Raw genomic sequence first — 14,990 nt, 5'->3', positions numbered from 1 at the left:
ATACATATATACATATATACATATATAATTACTTATTGCTCACATATTAAACTGATAATATTTTGGATATATTGGGTAAGTTAAATTGTTACAATCAACTCCACCTTTTTCTTGTTTCTTTTTAAAGTTGGCTACTAGAAAATTCAAAATTCACATGTGGCTTATATTTTATTTCAGAGGATTGCCTTTTAAAAAAAATCTCAGGCTGCTTGCTCAAATGCCAGAAGCCAGGAAGATCATAAAAACTGAAATTTTAAAATTATTGTTATTATATATTTTTCATTTGTGAATAGCCGTATAGTATGTTATTTATAAATACATGAAACCTCATACACGAGGTTAAATGCAAATACCCTCCGGGGTGGGCTAAGCTCAGGGAGGAAGCCCTGCCTGAAAACGCTGCAGCTTAGGCTGTCACTCTTTCTTCATTCCGTCCAGCGTTTGGTCAGGTCTTCTGTCACTTAAGGCCTGAAGGGGCTGGGCCTTAGACGTTTTCCAACCAGGGACGCTGAGCTGGGGACCGTCCAATCAGGCACGCAGCTGGAGCGGACAGGGCGGCTTCCGGGATTTGGCGGGGCCTTTGTCTCTCGCTGCAGCTGGAGCGCTTGGTCTCGTCTTCCCTGCTTTGTGTCCCCTGCTCCTAGAGGCCCAGCCTCTGTGGCCCTGTGACCTGCAAGCATTGGGAGATCCACAGCTAAGACGCCAGGGCCTCCCCTGGAAGCTTAGAAATGGTGAGAGTGGCGGCTCCGACATCCGGAGAGAGAGGGAGGGGCTGGTTGAAACCTGTGGGAAGTGGCTGTGGCGGACTCGGGCCTCCCCGCAGTCATCTCCACAAACTGCGCGCTGAGTTTTCCTTGCCCAGCTGGGCCTCAGTCCCCTTCAGCCATAAGATGGCGGCTTCGCTGACAGCTGGCCCCCGGGCGTCTTGTCTCTTCCCTGCCCAGTGACTGTGCCCTGACCTGGAGCCCTCTCTGGGCAGCTCTGCTCCCGCAGCGCAGCGTCTCTCCCAGATTGTGCAGGGACCAAGGGAGGGTAGTCAGGGGAGAATCCTGACTCGGGGAGCGGGTTCATGAATGGGAAGGGCTTTAGTCCGCTGCGTTTCCAGTTCATCTTTCCCCCTATTAAAAATTTATGGCAGGCCGGGCGCTTTGGTTCACGCCTGTAATCCCAGCACTTCGAGAGGCTGAGGCGGGCGGATCACCCGAGGCCAGGAGTTGGAGACCAGCCTGGCCAACATGGCGAAACCCCATCTCTACTAAAAATATAAAAATTAGTCTGGTGCAGTGGCCTGCGCCTATAATGCTAGCACTTTGGGAAGCCGAGGTGGGCGGATTACGAGGTCAGGAGTTCGAGACCAGCCTGACCAACATGGTGAAACCACCGTTTCTACTAGAAATACAAAAAATTAGCCGGGCGTGGTGGCGCGGTCCTGTAATCCCAGCTACTCAGGAGGCTGACGCAGAAAAATCGCTTGAACCCGGGAGGCGGAGGTTGCAGTGAGGCGAGATCACGCCATTTGCTGTCCAGCTTGGGTGACAGAGCTTGACTCTGTCTCAAAAAAAAAAAAAAAAGCCGGGCATAGTGGCGCATGCTTGTAATCCCAGCCACTCGGGAGGCTGAGGCGGGACAATCGCTTGAACCCGGGAGGAGGTTGCAGTGAGCCAAGATCGCGCCACTGCACTGCAGCCTGGGCGACAGAGTAAGAAGACTCTGTCTAAAAAAAAAAAAAAAAAAAGGCAGTCTCCGCAAAAATAGTAAATAATTTAATCAAAGAGTGGTTCAAAAATTTTAGAGCACCCCTATGGGTTGTAGTTTTTGGTTTATAAGAGGGGCTTGAAGGACTTTGATAAGGTGCATGATGCAAAAATCCCAAATTCAATAATTGGTTAGGTACAGTTATATTCTTTCGGTCTTCCTGTCTTTGTTTGTTTGTTTCTCTCCTCTTTTCTTCTTCTTAGTTTTTTTTTGTTTGTTTGTTTGTTTTGTTTTTTTGAGATGGAGTCCTGCACTGACGCCCAAGCTGGAGTGCAGTGGCACGATCTGCAACCTCCACCTCCCGGGTTCAAGTGATTCTCCTGCCTCAGCCTCCCAAGTAGCTGGAATTACAGGCACCCACCACCATGCCCGGCTAATTTTTGTATTTTTAGTAGAGACAGAGTGTCAGTATGTTGGCCAGGCTGGTCTCGACCTCCTGACCTCAGGTGATCCACCGGCCTCAGCCTCCCTAAGTGGTAGGATTACAGGCATGAGTCGGTGCTCCCTGCCTCAGTTTCTTATTTTCCACCTTGAACGTACAAATTTCCTGGTTGTGTAATTGGAGCTTAATTGACAGTTTATAGTCGGTTAAGCCTGAATTTTGTTTCCTGTAATGTAGTAATTTACAAAAAAAAAAAAAAAATGCATTTGAGTTAGATTTTTTTTCAAAGCAGGAATCCAGGGCCTAGATTTCCACCTCAGACTAATTGCCTGGCACTTAACTATTTTCACACTCCACAGAGGACTGATATTCCCCGCATTTTTTACGTGTGTTCCAAGCAGGGTCTCCCGTGTATCCCCCAGTTCTCCTTACCTCCAGCCTAACTCTGGCTTGAAGTAAAAATACATACTAAATTTCCAGTTCTGACAATCTCGAGAACTGAAAATTTAGTACTTTACTTCAAGGAACTGCCAACTTTCTTTCCCTAATTCACATTATGAACTATTTGTCCTTTAGTGTACATTTTTCATACTGTATTTTAATTGTTTACCGACAACACATTGAAAACATTTTTAAAATTTGTTTTCTGTTTTTAAATATTTTCCATGAGAAGAAAGCAAAGAGTAATCCCCTGGCACTGTATTTTAAAAAATATCTGTGCCTCTTTTTCTTTTATCTTCCCTAAGCACAGAGATCATAATGTTTTGGGGGTCAGTGTTTTTTGTAAACTTTATGGGGTGATGTGTCCTCAGCTACCCTTTAGTTTTTTCCTGGTCCTGTACTATCTGAATAAACCAAGATACCCACCATGTCTGTCTGCTAGAGTTAATATCAGCTCTTGGGTCATTTTCTCTTATAGAACAAGCTGAGGTATGGAGTGTAGCCTCTCAAGAAGAAGGTGAATGCCCTGGGGCTTAGAGGGATCTCCTGGTGTATTCTTCCTTTGAAAAGCTAACCCTTTGAGACATTAAGATTGTTTTTATCCAAGCCATCTTCCATTTCTTGGAGACATATTGCTGGTCAGCGATCAGACGCTGGTATTGAGGGGAAAACAGAAATAATTTCTGCCAGCTGGATTCTCCAAGATTTGTGAAAAAAAATTGTATCCCCAAAGACAGATAAAAACCTCATCTCAGTGAGCTAGTACAAGAACTTGCCAAGTAAAATGCACTTGGGGCACTCATTGGGGCGTAATGCAGTGTCTCCTGAGAAGGGTGGTCATTGGACACTTAAGTGAGCAGGATGGGGTGGGAAAATCTCTCCAAGGATTGGATGGCCTGACTTGACGAATGAGTCAGACACATCTGTTTTCTAATCAGCACTGCCACTCCTTTGTTTTGTCACCTTGAAAAGATTTGTTCACTTATATTGACTCTTTTAAACTGTAAATTGTATTTTATTAGTAGAGCTTGAAAGGTGAGAAAATATTTACAAAAACATAAAATAGACAGGTTTCAAAAAATACCTACTCATATATTCCATTGTTAAAAATTCTCATTTACTTTTTTTTCCCCACTGTGAGTTTAGAAATTTTCTCAGGTACATTTTTTATTTTTTGAAATGGAGTCTCACTCATTTTGTTGCCAAGGCTGGAGTGCAGTGGCATGATCTCAGCTCACTGCAGCCTCTGACTCCCAGGTTCAAGCGATTCTCCTTCCTCAGCCTCCTGAGTAGCTGGGATTACAGGTGCACACCACCATGCCCAGCTAATTTTTGTATTTTTAGTAGACACGGGGTTTCGCCATGTTGGCCAGGCTGGTCTTGAACTCCTGACCTCAGGTGATCCGCCCACCTCGGCCTCCCAAAGTGCTGGGATTACAGGCGTGAGTCACCGTGCCCAGCCTTCTCAGGTGTGTTTTTTTGCCTGAGTGTTTTCAAACACAATTTCAAGCATTAGCTTTTAGAGAGCTATCAAGGAAAAGAATAAGGAAAATTTCTCTTCCATTTTGGCTGTAGAAAATGAATACATGTTCACAAGAAAATGTGGTAGATAATTGCTGAGTTACACAGATTGATAAAAACATCAGTTCCTCTTATTGCAGGGTAAATTTCTGAGAGTGAATATCTCTGTTCTATATCCTGTAATCTTGATGTATGAGTTTAATGCTAATTCTTTTTTTTTTTTTCCCTGAGACAGAGTCTTGCTCTGTCGCCCAGGCCGGAGTGCAATGGTGCGATCTTGGCTCACTGCAACCTCCGACTCCGGGTTTAAGCAATTCTCCTCTCTCAGCCTCCAGCGTACCTGGGATTACAGGTGCATGCCACCACGCCCAGCTAATTTTTGTATTTTTAGTAGAGACAGTGTTTCACCAGGTTGGCCAGGCTGTTCTTGAACTCCTGACCTCGTGATCTGCCCGCCTCGGCCTCCCAAAGTGCTGAGATTACAGGTGTGATCCACCGCGCCCGGCCGATGCTAAATTTTATAAGACAAAACTTGGTACCTCCTAGAGGTGTCCCCATATGACTAATTGTTTACTACATGATTTATAATGGAGATAATAAAGTATTTATTGTCTGAAAGAAAGTTTAGATTCTTTTGCTTTTCTTATTGAGGTATAAAACTTAAGCACCTTAAATTTTTTTTCTTTCATATGAGCACTGTGTTCAAGTAATTTTACTTGATTTTTCAAACACTGAGTTTCAAAACCTGAGTGAATAACTCTTACTGGAAAAGTAAAGCTTGAGCCCAGTGACTCCAAGCTAAAGGCTCATATTGATCCTGCAAAAGAAGGTTATTAAAGGCCCAGTTAGTTCTTCCTGGGGAGCCTCCCCTGCAGATTTCCTAGCCTGCTCACTCCAGCCATGGAAGAAGCCTTTTATCTGAAGAGAAGCTATAGAGCCATGGAAAGCTGGGGACCCACAGACAGATGCAGTTAAGATGGAATGGGACTGAAAGGATCTTACTGAAGATAAAGTTGTTCTTGCTTTGAGGCGTTTCTAGACTTTTAAAAATAAAGTTAGATTTATATTTTAAAAATTAAGTTCCAAAGGAGTATTGCAACAGGAGGAAGTACCAATTATAAGATCTTTAAGGATCTCAAAGGTTAGGCAGACAAGGGTGGGTTTTTTTCATAGTAAGGAGCAACCAAGATGAGAAACAAGGTGGGAGGGGAATGGCAAATGAAGGGTGAAAAAATCAGATTCTAAATCAGATAATTTTTTTTTTTATTTTGAGATGGAGTCTTGCTCTGCTGCCCAGGGCTGGAGTGCAGTGGCGCGATCTCTGCTCACTGCAAGCCCCGCCTCCTGGGTTCACGCCATTCTCCTGCCTCAGCCTCCTGAGTAGCTGGGACTACTGGTGCCCGCCACCACACCTGGCTAATTTTTTGTATTTTTAATAGAGATGGGGTTTCCCCATATTAGCCAGGATGGTCTCGATCTCCTGACCTCGTGATCCACCTGCCTTGGCCCCCCAAAGTGCTGGGATTACAGGCGTGAGCCACCGCACCTGGCTAAATCAGAGAATGTTCTTAGGAGGAGCATATAATGGGGTTGTATGTTGGCTTAGACTGAGGTTAGCTTAAAAGTTCAGGAGCTGTGGGAAGGAGATAAACTTGTTTGATTAAGTAGTATTTTATTTTGACCACTGAAGACAAATTCAGCTGAGTTTTCTGAGAGAATAAGAAGAAAATGGGCAGAATCTATGTCTGGCTATGTGATAGGTAAGAAAAGAGTTCATCATCTAAGTCATAATGGGATGTGTGTTTCTTTCCATAAACTGTTTCTGGAGCACACAAAAGATGGAGAATTTTATTAATTATAGCCATTTACCAGGATTACCTACGTGCTTCATCTTTCCCCACCTCTTTTCTTTGTCTTACACATTTCTTTCATTTGACTTTTCCTGGGTTGTATCTTTTATAATAATCCGGTCAACATAACTACAGTGTTTTTCTAAGTACTGTGTATAGCACTATTAAGTTATTGAACTTGAGCAAGTTTTGGGAGTCCTGAATTTTTAAACAGTAGCTCATAATGGGCTCATAATTTAGAAGCATAAATGGGCCCATGGGGTTTGTTACTGGCAACTGTAGTAAGAACAATATTTTGAGACCAAACCCTGAATCAGCATCTGTGCTGACTCTGGGTGGTGTCAGAATTTAAATGTTAGATAAAGAATTGGTGTTGGAGAGTTGCTTGGTGTTCAGCAAACTCTATAGATTTTGTGCCAGAATAAAAATACCATAAAAGGTCTAGCCTGGAATAAAACTGAGTGTCTGGGAATGGGAGGCTCTGCTCCTATGTACTGGCTGTCACACTGCCCATTGTTTTCTGATTCCAGGTCTTCTCTTAGAGTGCGAGAGGACTGAAAACTTAGAGGAAAGAATCTCTGATGACAGACCTTCTCTTTCCACAGTTGCCACCACAGGATTCCCACCGACTCACAATCATGCCCACTAGACACTGATGCATCCACACCCCTCTCAGGACAAGGCACCACCCTCAGGAACTTCACCACAGCATTTTTGATTTAGCATTTCTTGCAAAAATCCTTCAAAAGTGTCTACGAGTCTCCCGGCATATTCCTGTTCCCCAGACACCGAATCTGCAGCAGCAACCTGTTTTCCCCACCAACTTAGGGTTCTGGGCCACTTGTTCATAATCTCACGTGCCTGCATGGACCCAGAAATAAATAGCACAAACCAATCTTTCAGTTTACATATTGCACTTACCCCCACCCGTCGAGTTTTTTCCTTTCAACTTTTAATTTTAGTTCAGAGGTACACATGCAGGTTTATTACATAGGTAAGATTGTGTCATGAAAGTTTGATGTAGATTATTTTTTCACCAAGATACTAAGCATAGCACCAAACAGGTATTTTTTTTTTTATTTATTTAATTTAATTTTTTTTTTTTTTTGAGATGGAGTTTCACTCTTGTTGTCCAGGCTGGAGTGCAATGGTATGAACTCGGCTCACTGCAGCCTCCGCTTCCTGGGTTCAAGTGATTCTCCTGCATCAGCCTCCCAAGTAGTTGGGATTACAGGTGCCTGCCACCATGCCCGGCTAATTTTTATATTTTTAGTAGAGATGAGGTTTCACCATGTGGACCAGGCTGGTCTCGAACTCCTGACCTCAGGTGATCTGCCCAACTCAGCCTCCAAAAGTGCTGGTATTACAGGAATGAGCCACTGCGCCCGGCCCAAACAGGTCTTTGTCCTGCCAACCTCAACTAGGCCTGTGTCTGTTTTTCCCCTCTTTGCATCCATGGGTTCTTATTATTTAGCTCTTACTTATAAATGAGATAGTGCATTTGTTTTTCTCTTTCTGCATCAATTTACCTTTTTTTTTCTTTTTTTTGAGATGGACTCTCGCTCTGTCACTCAGGCTGGAGTGCAGTGGCGCGATCTCAGCTCACTGCAACCCCTGCCTCCCAGGTTCAAGTGATTCTCCTGCCTCAGCCTCCTGAATAGCTGGGATTACAGGCAAGCCACCACGCCTGGCTAGTTTTTGTATTTTTGGTAGAGACGGCGTTTCACCATGTTGGCCAGGCTGGTCTGGAGCTCCTGACCTCAAGGAAGCTGCCCTCCTTGCCTCCAAAAGTACTTGGATTACAGGTGTGGGCCACCATGGCTGGCCTTTCTGCATTAGTTGTCTAAGAATAATGGGCTTCAATTTCATCCATGTGACTGCAAATGAAATGATCTTGTTCCTTTTTTATGGTCATACAGTACTCCATGATATTTACATATTATATTTTCTTTCTTTCTTTTTTTTTTTTTTTTTTTTTTTTGAGATGGAGTTTTGCTCTTGTTGCCCAGGCTGGAGTGCAATGGCACAATCTTGGCTCACTGCAACTTCCGCCTTCCGAGTTCAAGCTATTCTCCTGCCTCAGCCTCCCCAGTAGCTGAGATTACAGGCATGTGCCACCACACCTGGCTAATTTTCTATTTTTAGTAGAGCTGGAGTTTCATCATGTTGGTCAGGCTGGTCTCAAACTCCTGACCTCAGATGATCCACCCGCTTCAGCCTCCCAAAGTGCTGGGATTACAGGTGTGAGCCACCACGCCCGGCCTGTATTATTATTATTATTATTATTATTATTATTATTATTACTTTTTTTTTTTCCAGACGGAGTCTCGCTCTGTCACTCAGGCTGGAGTGCAATGGCGTGATCTTGGCTCACTGCAACCTCTGCCTTCTGGGTTCAAGTGATTATCCTGCCTCAGCCTCCCAAGTAGCTGGGATTACAGGTATGTGCCACCAAGCCCAGCTAATTTTTGTATTTTTAGTAGAGAGGGGGTTTCACCATGTTGGCCAGGCTGGTCTCAAACTCCTGACCTCGTGATCCACCCGACTCAGCCTCCCAAAGTGCTGGGATTACACACCACCATGCCCAGCTAATTTTTCTTTTAGTATTTTTTTTGTAGAAATTGGGTTTCTTTATGTTGTCCTGACTGGTCTCAAACTCCTGAGCTCAGGCAATCTGCCTGCCTCAGCCTCCCAAAGTTCTGGGATTATAGGCGTGAGTCATCATGCCTGGTCAGTATGGCCATTTTAATGATATTGATCTTCTCTGTCCATGACCATCAAATAGTTTGTATTTGTTTGTGTCATCTCTGACTTCTTTGAGCAGTGTTTTGTAATTGTTGTCGTAGAGATCTTTCACTTCCCTGGTTAGCTGTATTCCTAGATACCTTATTCTTTTTGTGGCATTTTTGAATGTGATTGTGTTTTTGATTTGGCTTTTGGCTTGTATGTTGATGTATAGAGGTGCTACTTATTTCTGCACCTTTGTTTTGTATTTTGAAACTTTGCAGAAGTTGTCAGTTTATAGAGCATTTCTGCCAAGACTAGGGTTTTCTAGATACTGAATCATGTCATCTGAAAACAGGGATAGTTTGATTTCCTCCCTTCCTGTTTGGGTGCATTTTCTTTCTTTCTCTTGCCTGATTTCTCTAGCCAGGACTTCCAATTCTCTGTTGAATAAGAGCGGTAAGAAAAGGCATCCTTATCTTGTGCCAGTTTTCAGAAGGAATGCTTCCAGCTTGTGTCCATTTAGTATGTTGGCTTTGGATTTGTCATAGATAACTCATTATTTTGAAGTATATATCTTCAATGCTTAGTTTGTTGAGGGTTTTATGCATGAACAATGTTACATTTTATTGAAAGTTTTTTCTGCATCTATTGAGATAATTTTGTGGTTCTTTAGTTCTGTTTATGTGAATCAGATTTATTGATATTTTTGTATGTTGAACCAACCTTGCATTCCAGCGATAAAGCCTACTTGGTTATAGTAGATTAGCTTTTTGATGTGCTGCTGGATTTGGTTTGCCCATATTTTGTTGAGGATTTTTGCAGCAATGTTCATCAGGGATATTAGCCTGAGGTTTTCTTCTTTGTTTTGTCTCTGCCAGGTTTTGGTATCAGAATGATGCTATTATATAATGAGCTGGGGAGAAGTCCCTTCTTAATTTTTTGTAATAGTTTTAAAAGGCATTATATCAGCTTTTCTTTTTATACTTGGTAGAATTCAGCTGTGAACCTTCTGGTCTTGGGTTTTTTTAGTTGGTAGCCTATTTACTACTAACTTAATTTTGGAGCTTGTTATTGATCTATTTAGGGCTTCAACTTGTTTGGTCTTGAGAGAATTTGTTTGTCTAGAAATTTATCCATTTCCTTTAGATTTTCTAGTTTTTGTGTACAGAGTTGTCTATAGTAAACTTCAGTAGCTATTTGTATTTTTGTGGGGTCAGAGGTAATGTCTCTGTAGTCTTTTTTGTTGTTGTTGTTGTTGTTGTTGTTGTTGTTGTTGTTGTTGTTGTTGTTGAGATGGAGTCTCGCTCTGTTGCCCAGGTTGGAGTGCACTGGCGTGATCTTGGCTCACTGCAACCTCTGCCTCCGGGGTTTAAGCAATTTTCCTACCTCAGCCTTTCAAGTAGCTGGGATTACAGGCATATGCTGCCACACCTGGCCTGATTTTTGTATTTTTAGTAGAGACAGGGTTTCACCATGTTGGTCAGGCTGGTCTTGAACTCCTGACCTCAGGTGATCCACCTGCCTCGGCCTCCCAAAGTGCTGGGATTACAGGCATGAACCACTGTGCTTGGCCTCTGTTGCCTTTTTTTTTTTTTTTTTTAGGTGGAATCCACTCTGTCACCTAGGCTGGAGTGCAGTGGAATGATCTCAGATTACCGCAACCTTCGCCTTCCTGGTTTAAGCAATTATGTGCTTAAATCTGCTGTTTACAAAAGACAGACAAAACCTGGCCTGTTTTAGCATCTACCACTTTCCTTAAATGTTCAGTTCCATTATGTCACATTTAAGCATCAGTGACTCCATTTTGGTTAGGTTTGTCTGTTTGGACCTAGTGCACAAGCTCAGTCCAGAATAATGTCTTCCAATAATTTTGTTTAATATTGTCTCCTTTTTTGGTCAGAGTGTGACCAAAACTCTGGGCCTTAGTGCCATTCTCATTTTTTGGTCAGAGTGCGACCAAAACTCTGGGCCTTAGTGCCATTCTCCGTTTTCATCCTTTTTGTGTTTTGTCCTTATCTTTTTTTTTTTTTTTTTTTTTTGTTTGACAGAGTCTCGCTCTGTTGCCCAAACAACCTCCACCTCCTGCGTTCAAGTAATTGGCTTGCCTCAGCCTCCCAGGTAGCTGGGACTACAGGCATGCACCACCTCGCCTGGGTAATTTTTGTATTTTTAGTACAGAGGGGGTTTCACCATGTTGACCAGGCTGGTTGGTCTCAAACTCCTGACCTCAGGTGATCCACCTTCCTTGGCCTTCCAAAGTGCTAGGATTACAGGCATGAGTCACGGCACCTGGCCCCCTGTTGTCATTTTTAATTGTGCTTATTTGGATCTTCTTTCTTTGCTAATCTTGCTAGTGGTTTATCTTCTTAATTTTTTTCAAAGATTTAACTCCTGGATTACTTGATATTTTCTATGACTTTTCATTTCTAAATCTCCTTCAGTTCAGATCTAATTTTGGTTATTTCTTGTCTTCTGCTAGCTTGGGAATTGGTTTTCTCTTGCTTTATTGATTGATTGAAACAGTCTCGCTGCGTTGCCTAGCCTGGAGTACAATGGAACAATCTTGGCTCGCTGCAACCTCTGTCTCCTGGGTTCAAGGGATTCTCCTGCCTCAGCCTCCCGAGTAGCTGAGATTACAGGCGAGTGTCCCCATGACTGGCTAATTTTTGTATTTTTAGTAGAGTTAGGTATTTAAATTGATTTCTAAGTTTTTGATGTGAGTAGTTAGTGCTATAAATTTCCTTCTTAACACTGCCTTGGCTGTGTTGTAGCGATTCTGGTTTGTGTATCTTTGTTCTTCTTATTTGTTTCAAAGAACTTATTGATTTCTGCTTAATTTTATTATTTACCCAAAAGTCATTCAGGTGAAGGTTTTTAAATTTCCATGTAATTGGATAATTTGAAGTGGTTTTCTTTGTATTGAATTATATCTTTACAAAGCTGTGGCCTAAGTGTGTGTTTGGTATGACTTTGGGAAAATTGAATTTGCTGAGGATTGTTTTATTTCTGATTGTGTGGTCAATTTTAGAGTATGTGACATGTGGTAATAAGAAGAATGTACACTATGTTGATTTCAGTTGGACAGTTCTATAGATGCCAGTTAGGACTATTTGGTCAAATGTTGAGTTTAGGTCCTGATATCTTTGTTAATTTTTTTGCTTCAATGTTGTAATAGTCTCTGTGGGGTGTTGTAGTCTCCCACTATTATTGTGTCAGAATCCAACTCTCTTCATAGCTCTCTAAGAACTTGCTTTATTCATATGCACTCATGGATTTTTTTAGAACACCTTTCTCTCTTCTGCTTTTTTCTTTAGTGTGCCCAAGGCTACTCCTTAGATGCCTGAACCTACAGTCTGCTGAAATTCAGATGTCCAAGAGATCAAGAACTTGTCCAGAGATTTAGCTGTTTTTGTTTTTTGAGATGGAGTCTCACTCTGACGCCCAGGCTGGAGTGCAGTGGCACGATCTCGGCTCACTGCAACCTCTGCCTCCTGGGTTCAAGTGATTCTTCTGCCTCAGCCTCCTGAGTAGCTGGGATTACAGGTGCATGCCACCACGCCCGGCTAATTTTTTATTTTTAGTAGAGACAGGGTTTCGCCATGATGGCCAGGCTGGTCTTCTGACCTCAAGTGATCTAACCACCTCGGCCTCGTAGAGTGCAGAGATTACAGGCATGAGCTACCATGCCTGGTCGAGATTTGGCTTTTATAGGAGAAAATATAAATTAGAAATAAGAGTCTTTATTTTCTTACCTTATAAAAAGGGAGGATATTTTGTTCATCTCTCTTTATTGAAGCATTTTGCTTATATGTAGATATTCTCTGCTTTTCTGAAATATACATAAATCATATTTACACCTAAAGAAACCTTTTGTCATTCTTTCTGACTCAGGATTGTCTTTATCTAGGACCTCAGAACCATTGCAGTGTTTTTGCTTTGGCAAAGGTTTTTTTGTTTTTTGTTTTTTGAGGCGGAGTCTCGCTTCCAGGCTGGAGTGCAATGGCGTGATCTGGGCTCATTGCAAGCTCTGCCTCCCGGGTTCACGCCATTCTCCTGCCTCAGCCTCCCAAGTAGCTGGTACTACAGGCGCCCGCCACCACATGCGGCTAATTTTTTGTATTTTTAGTAGAGATGGGGTTTCACCGTGTTAGCCAGGATGGTCTCCATCTCCTGACCTCGTGATCCGCCCACCTCGGCCTCCCAAAGTGCTAGGATTACAAGGTTTTGTTGTTGTTGTTGTTGTTTTCAGTCTCTTAAAGTAGATACAGATTTGTCTAGATTAAAGCTCATTTTAAGAGCACACAAAAAGTGGAGCACAAAGATAGGATTAAACTTAGCAATACAGAATGATAAAGACTAAAAGATGCAGAGGAAGTTTCTTTGACAAAAAACTGATTATCCAGTGTAATTATCCAATATTTGCAGGCTGAAGTACTTACACTGCGAAAGAAAGAACAGTTCAGTGTATAAACTCAACAGTGGAGTCTGTGGTTATGCTTTGGTTCCTATTTACTGCTTCAAAACTATTAGCATGGTTATGTGTAGTGTTTGTAGACAACTTCCATTTGTGTGAATTATACAGTATTTTCTTTTTTTTTTTTTTTTTAAGACGGGGTCTTGCTCTGTTGCCCATGCTGGAGTGCAGTGGCGTGATCTCGGCTGAGTAGCTGGGGTTATGGGCATGAGCCACTGCGCCCGACCTAAATTATACGGTATTTTCTACAATATTATGAATATAAGACCACAATATTTATTTTGGATGAATGTCTTAGTCATTTTAATATTAGTCATACTTTTGAAATATGAAGTATTATAACTAAATTATGGTTACAGAAAATTTTTTAAAATTCTACGTTATTACTAGTACATTAAAATTATTTATGCTTAGATATTTATATCTAATATCCAAAAAAATTCACTACAAAATTGTTACAGTAGATATTAGCCTGACATGCATATTAATTTACCCAATAGATATAGGTAAGCATGATTTCAGTATCTTTTATTTTACTAAACTCGAATACTGCTATTACAGTACAAATAAACGTGATGGGTGATGTGACCATGCAAGAAATATAATAGCTTTTAAGTTAGCTGTGTTGTAAGCTCAAATATATTTTACTATATAAACAAAGTCAGATTCTGATTCTTCATCAAAAAACGTTGGTGAAGGCTGGGTGCGGTGGCTCACCTCTGTAATCCCAGCACTTTGGGAGGCCAAGGTGGACAGATCACTTGAGGTCAGGAGTTTGAGACCAGCCTGGCTAATATGGTGAAACCCTGTCTCTACTAAAAATACAAAAATTAGCGGGGGGTGGTGGTGGGTGCCTGTAATTCTAGCTACTCAGGAGACTGAGGAAGGAGAATCGCTTAAACTTGGAAGGTGGAGATTGCAGTGAGCTAAGGTCATGCCACTGCACTCCAGCATATGTGAGAGAGCAAGACTCTGTCTCAAAAAAAAAATAAAAATAAAAAGGAGCTGTTGGAAATTGTCAGATGTATTCCAATATAAATCCTCCATTTAATGGCTAGGAGACGAGAGAGCAGCAGAGATAAAAGAGAAACTTTATAAAATTTTGCTGAGAATATGTCCCCTTTCTTCATAATGCTCATGCTTCTCATGCTGAGAGTAGCTGTGCAGTTTGGGTGTTTAGAGAGACGTTTATTTTAGGGGAACATTTTCTGGCCAACATGATCAATCTTATATCTAATCTGAGTGTTTTTTTAAGATGCTCTTCTTTTTTACTCAGTATAATTTTACTAAGATGAAGAGCGATTTTTCTCTCCAATGCTTTGGGTGTCTGTTTCAGAAGCTCTATTACTATCCCATGGTGTCGTGAATGAGTTGGGCTGTCACAGGGAGAACTCTTAGAGGTATCTCTATGCGGACTGATGCTGAAAATCCAGCAGTATTTTTTTCATGTCACTATTATAAATAGAAACTGAAGCTGAAACACTGCTCCCATTCCCATTATCGTGAAGGTGCAATTTCAGCCAGGAGGGCTGGCTCAGGCTTCATTACCTGATGTGGGACTGGAGTGCTGCTCTGGCAGTTGGGGTTCGTGTAAGATGTGAGCTGCCAGCTGTGAGCCCTGTGGTAGGAGTCAAGAAAGGACACTGGCTATCAGGAAAGGGCAAGCAGAGTATAGTGCTCAGGGAGTACAGAGCCATTGATTGCTTAAAATGTAAATAGCTAAAAAGATAACTCCCTAAGTTGCAAAATTACCTCCTGTCATGAGGATGTGAAAAGTTAATTTTGTCATTGATTATAACCAATTAGCATACACGGATCACCTCCCCCATTACCAGGTGAA

The 14,990-nt window shown here is 42.0% G+C and overlaps 1 protein-coding gene across 3 annotated transcripts in view; it reads left to right on the top strand.

Moving 5' to 3' along the window:
* The first annotated feature begins 41 nt into the window (after positions 1–41).
* Positions 42–14,990, top strand: part of LOC134728368 (zinc finger protein 724) — a 36,196-nt gene continuing 21,247 nt past the window's right edge. The window contains exons 1-2 of one of the 3 annotated variants that reach the window (XM_063600095.1): positions 45–731; positions 8,269–8,390. Coding sequence is in view for 2 of the 3 variants with exons in the window: in XM_063600096.1 (XP_063456166.1) it covers positions 729–731 (3 nt within the window). In the remaining variant the exon portion in view is untranslated. Of the gene's footprint in view, positions 732–8,268; positions 8,391–14,990 lie in introns of all 3 variants that reach the window. The other 2 variants (XM_063600096.1, XM_063600094.1) reach the window with 2 other exon arrangements.

This window comes from Pan paniscus, chromosome 20 (genome assembly GCF_029289425.2).
Source record: "Pan paniscus chromosome 20, NHGRI_mPanPan1-v2.0_pri, whole genome shotgun sequence".
In the NCBI taxonomy this organism is placed as follows: Eukaryota; Metazoa; Chordata; class Mammalia; order Primates; family Hominidae; genus Pan; species Pan paniscus.
The sequence above is the reverse complement of the archived record's forward strand: the minus strand, read 5'-3'. Positions and strand labels throughout refer to the sequence as shown.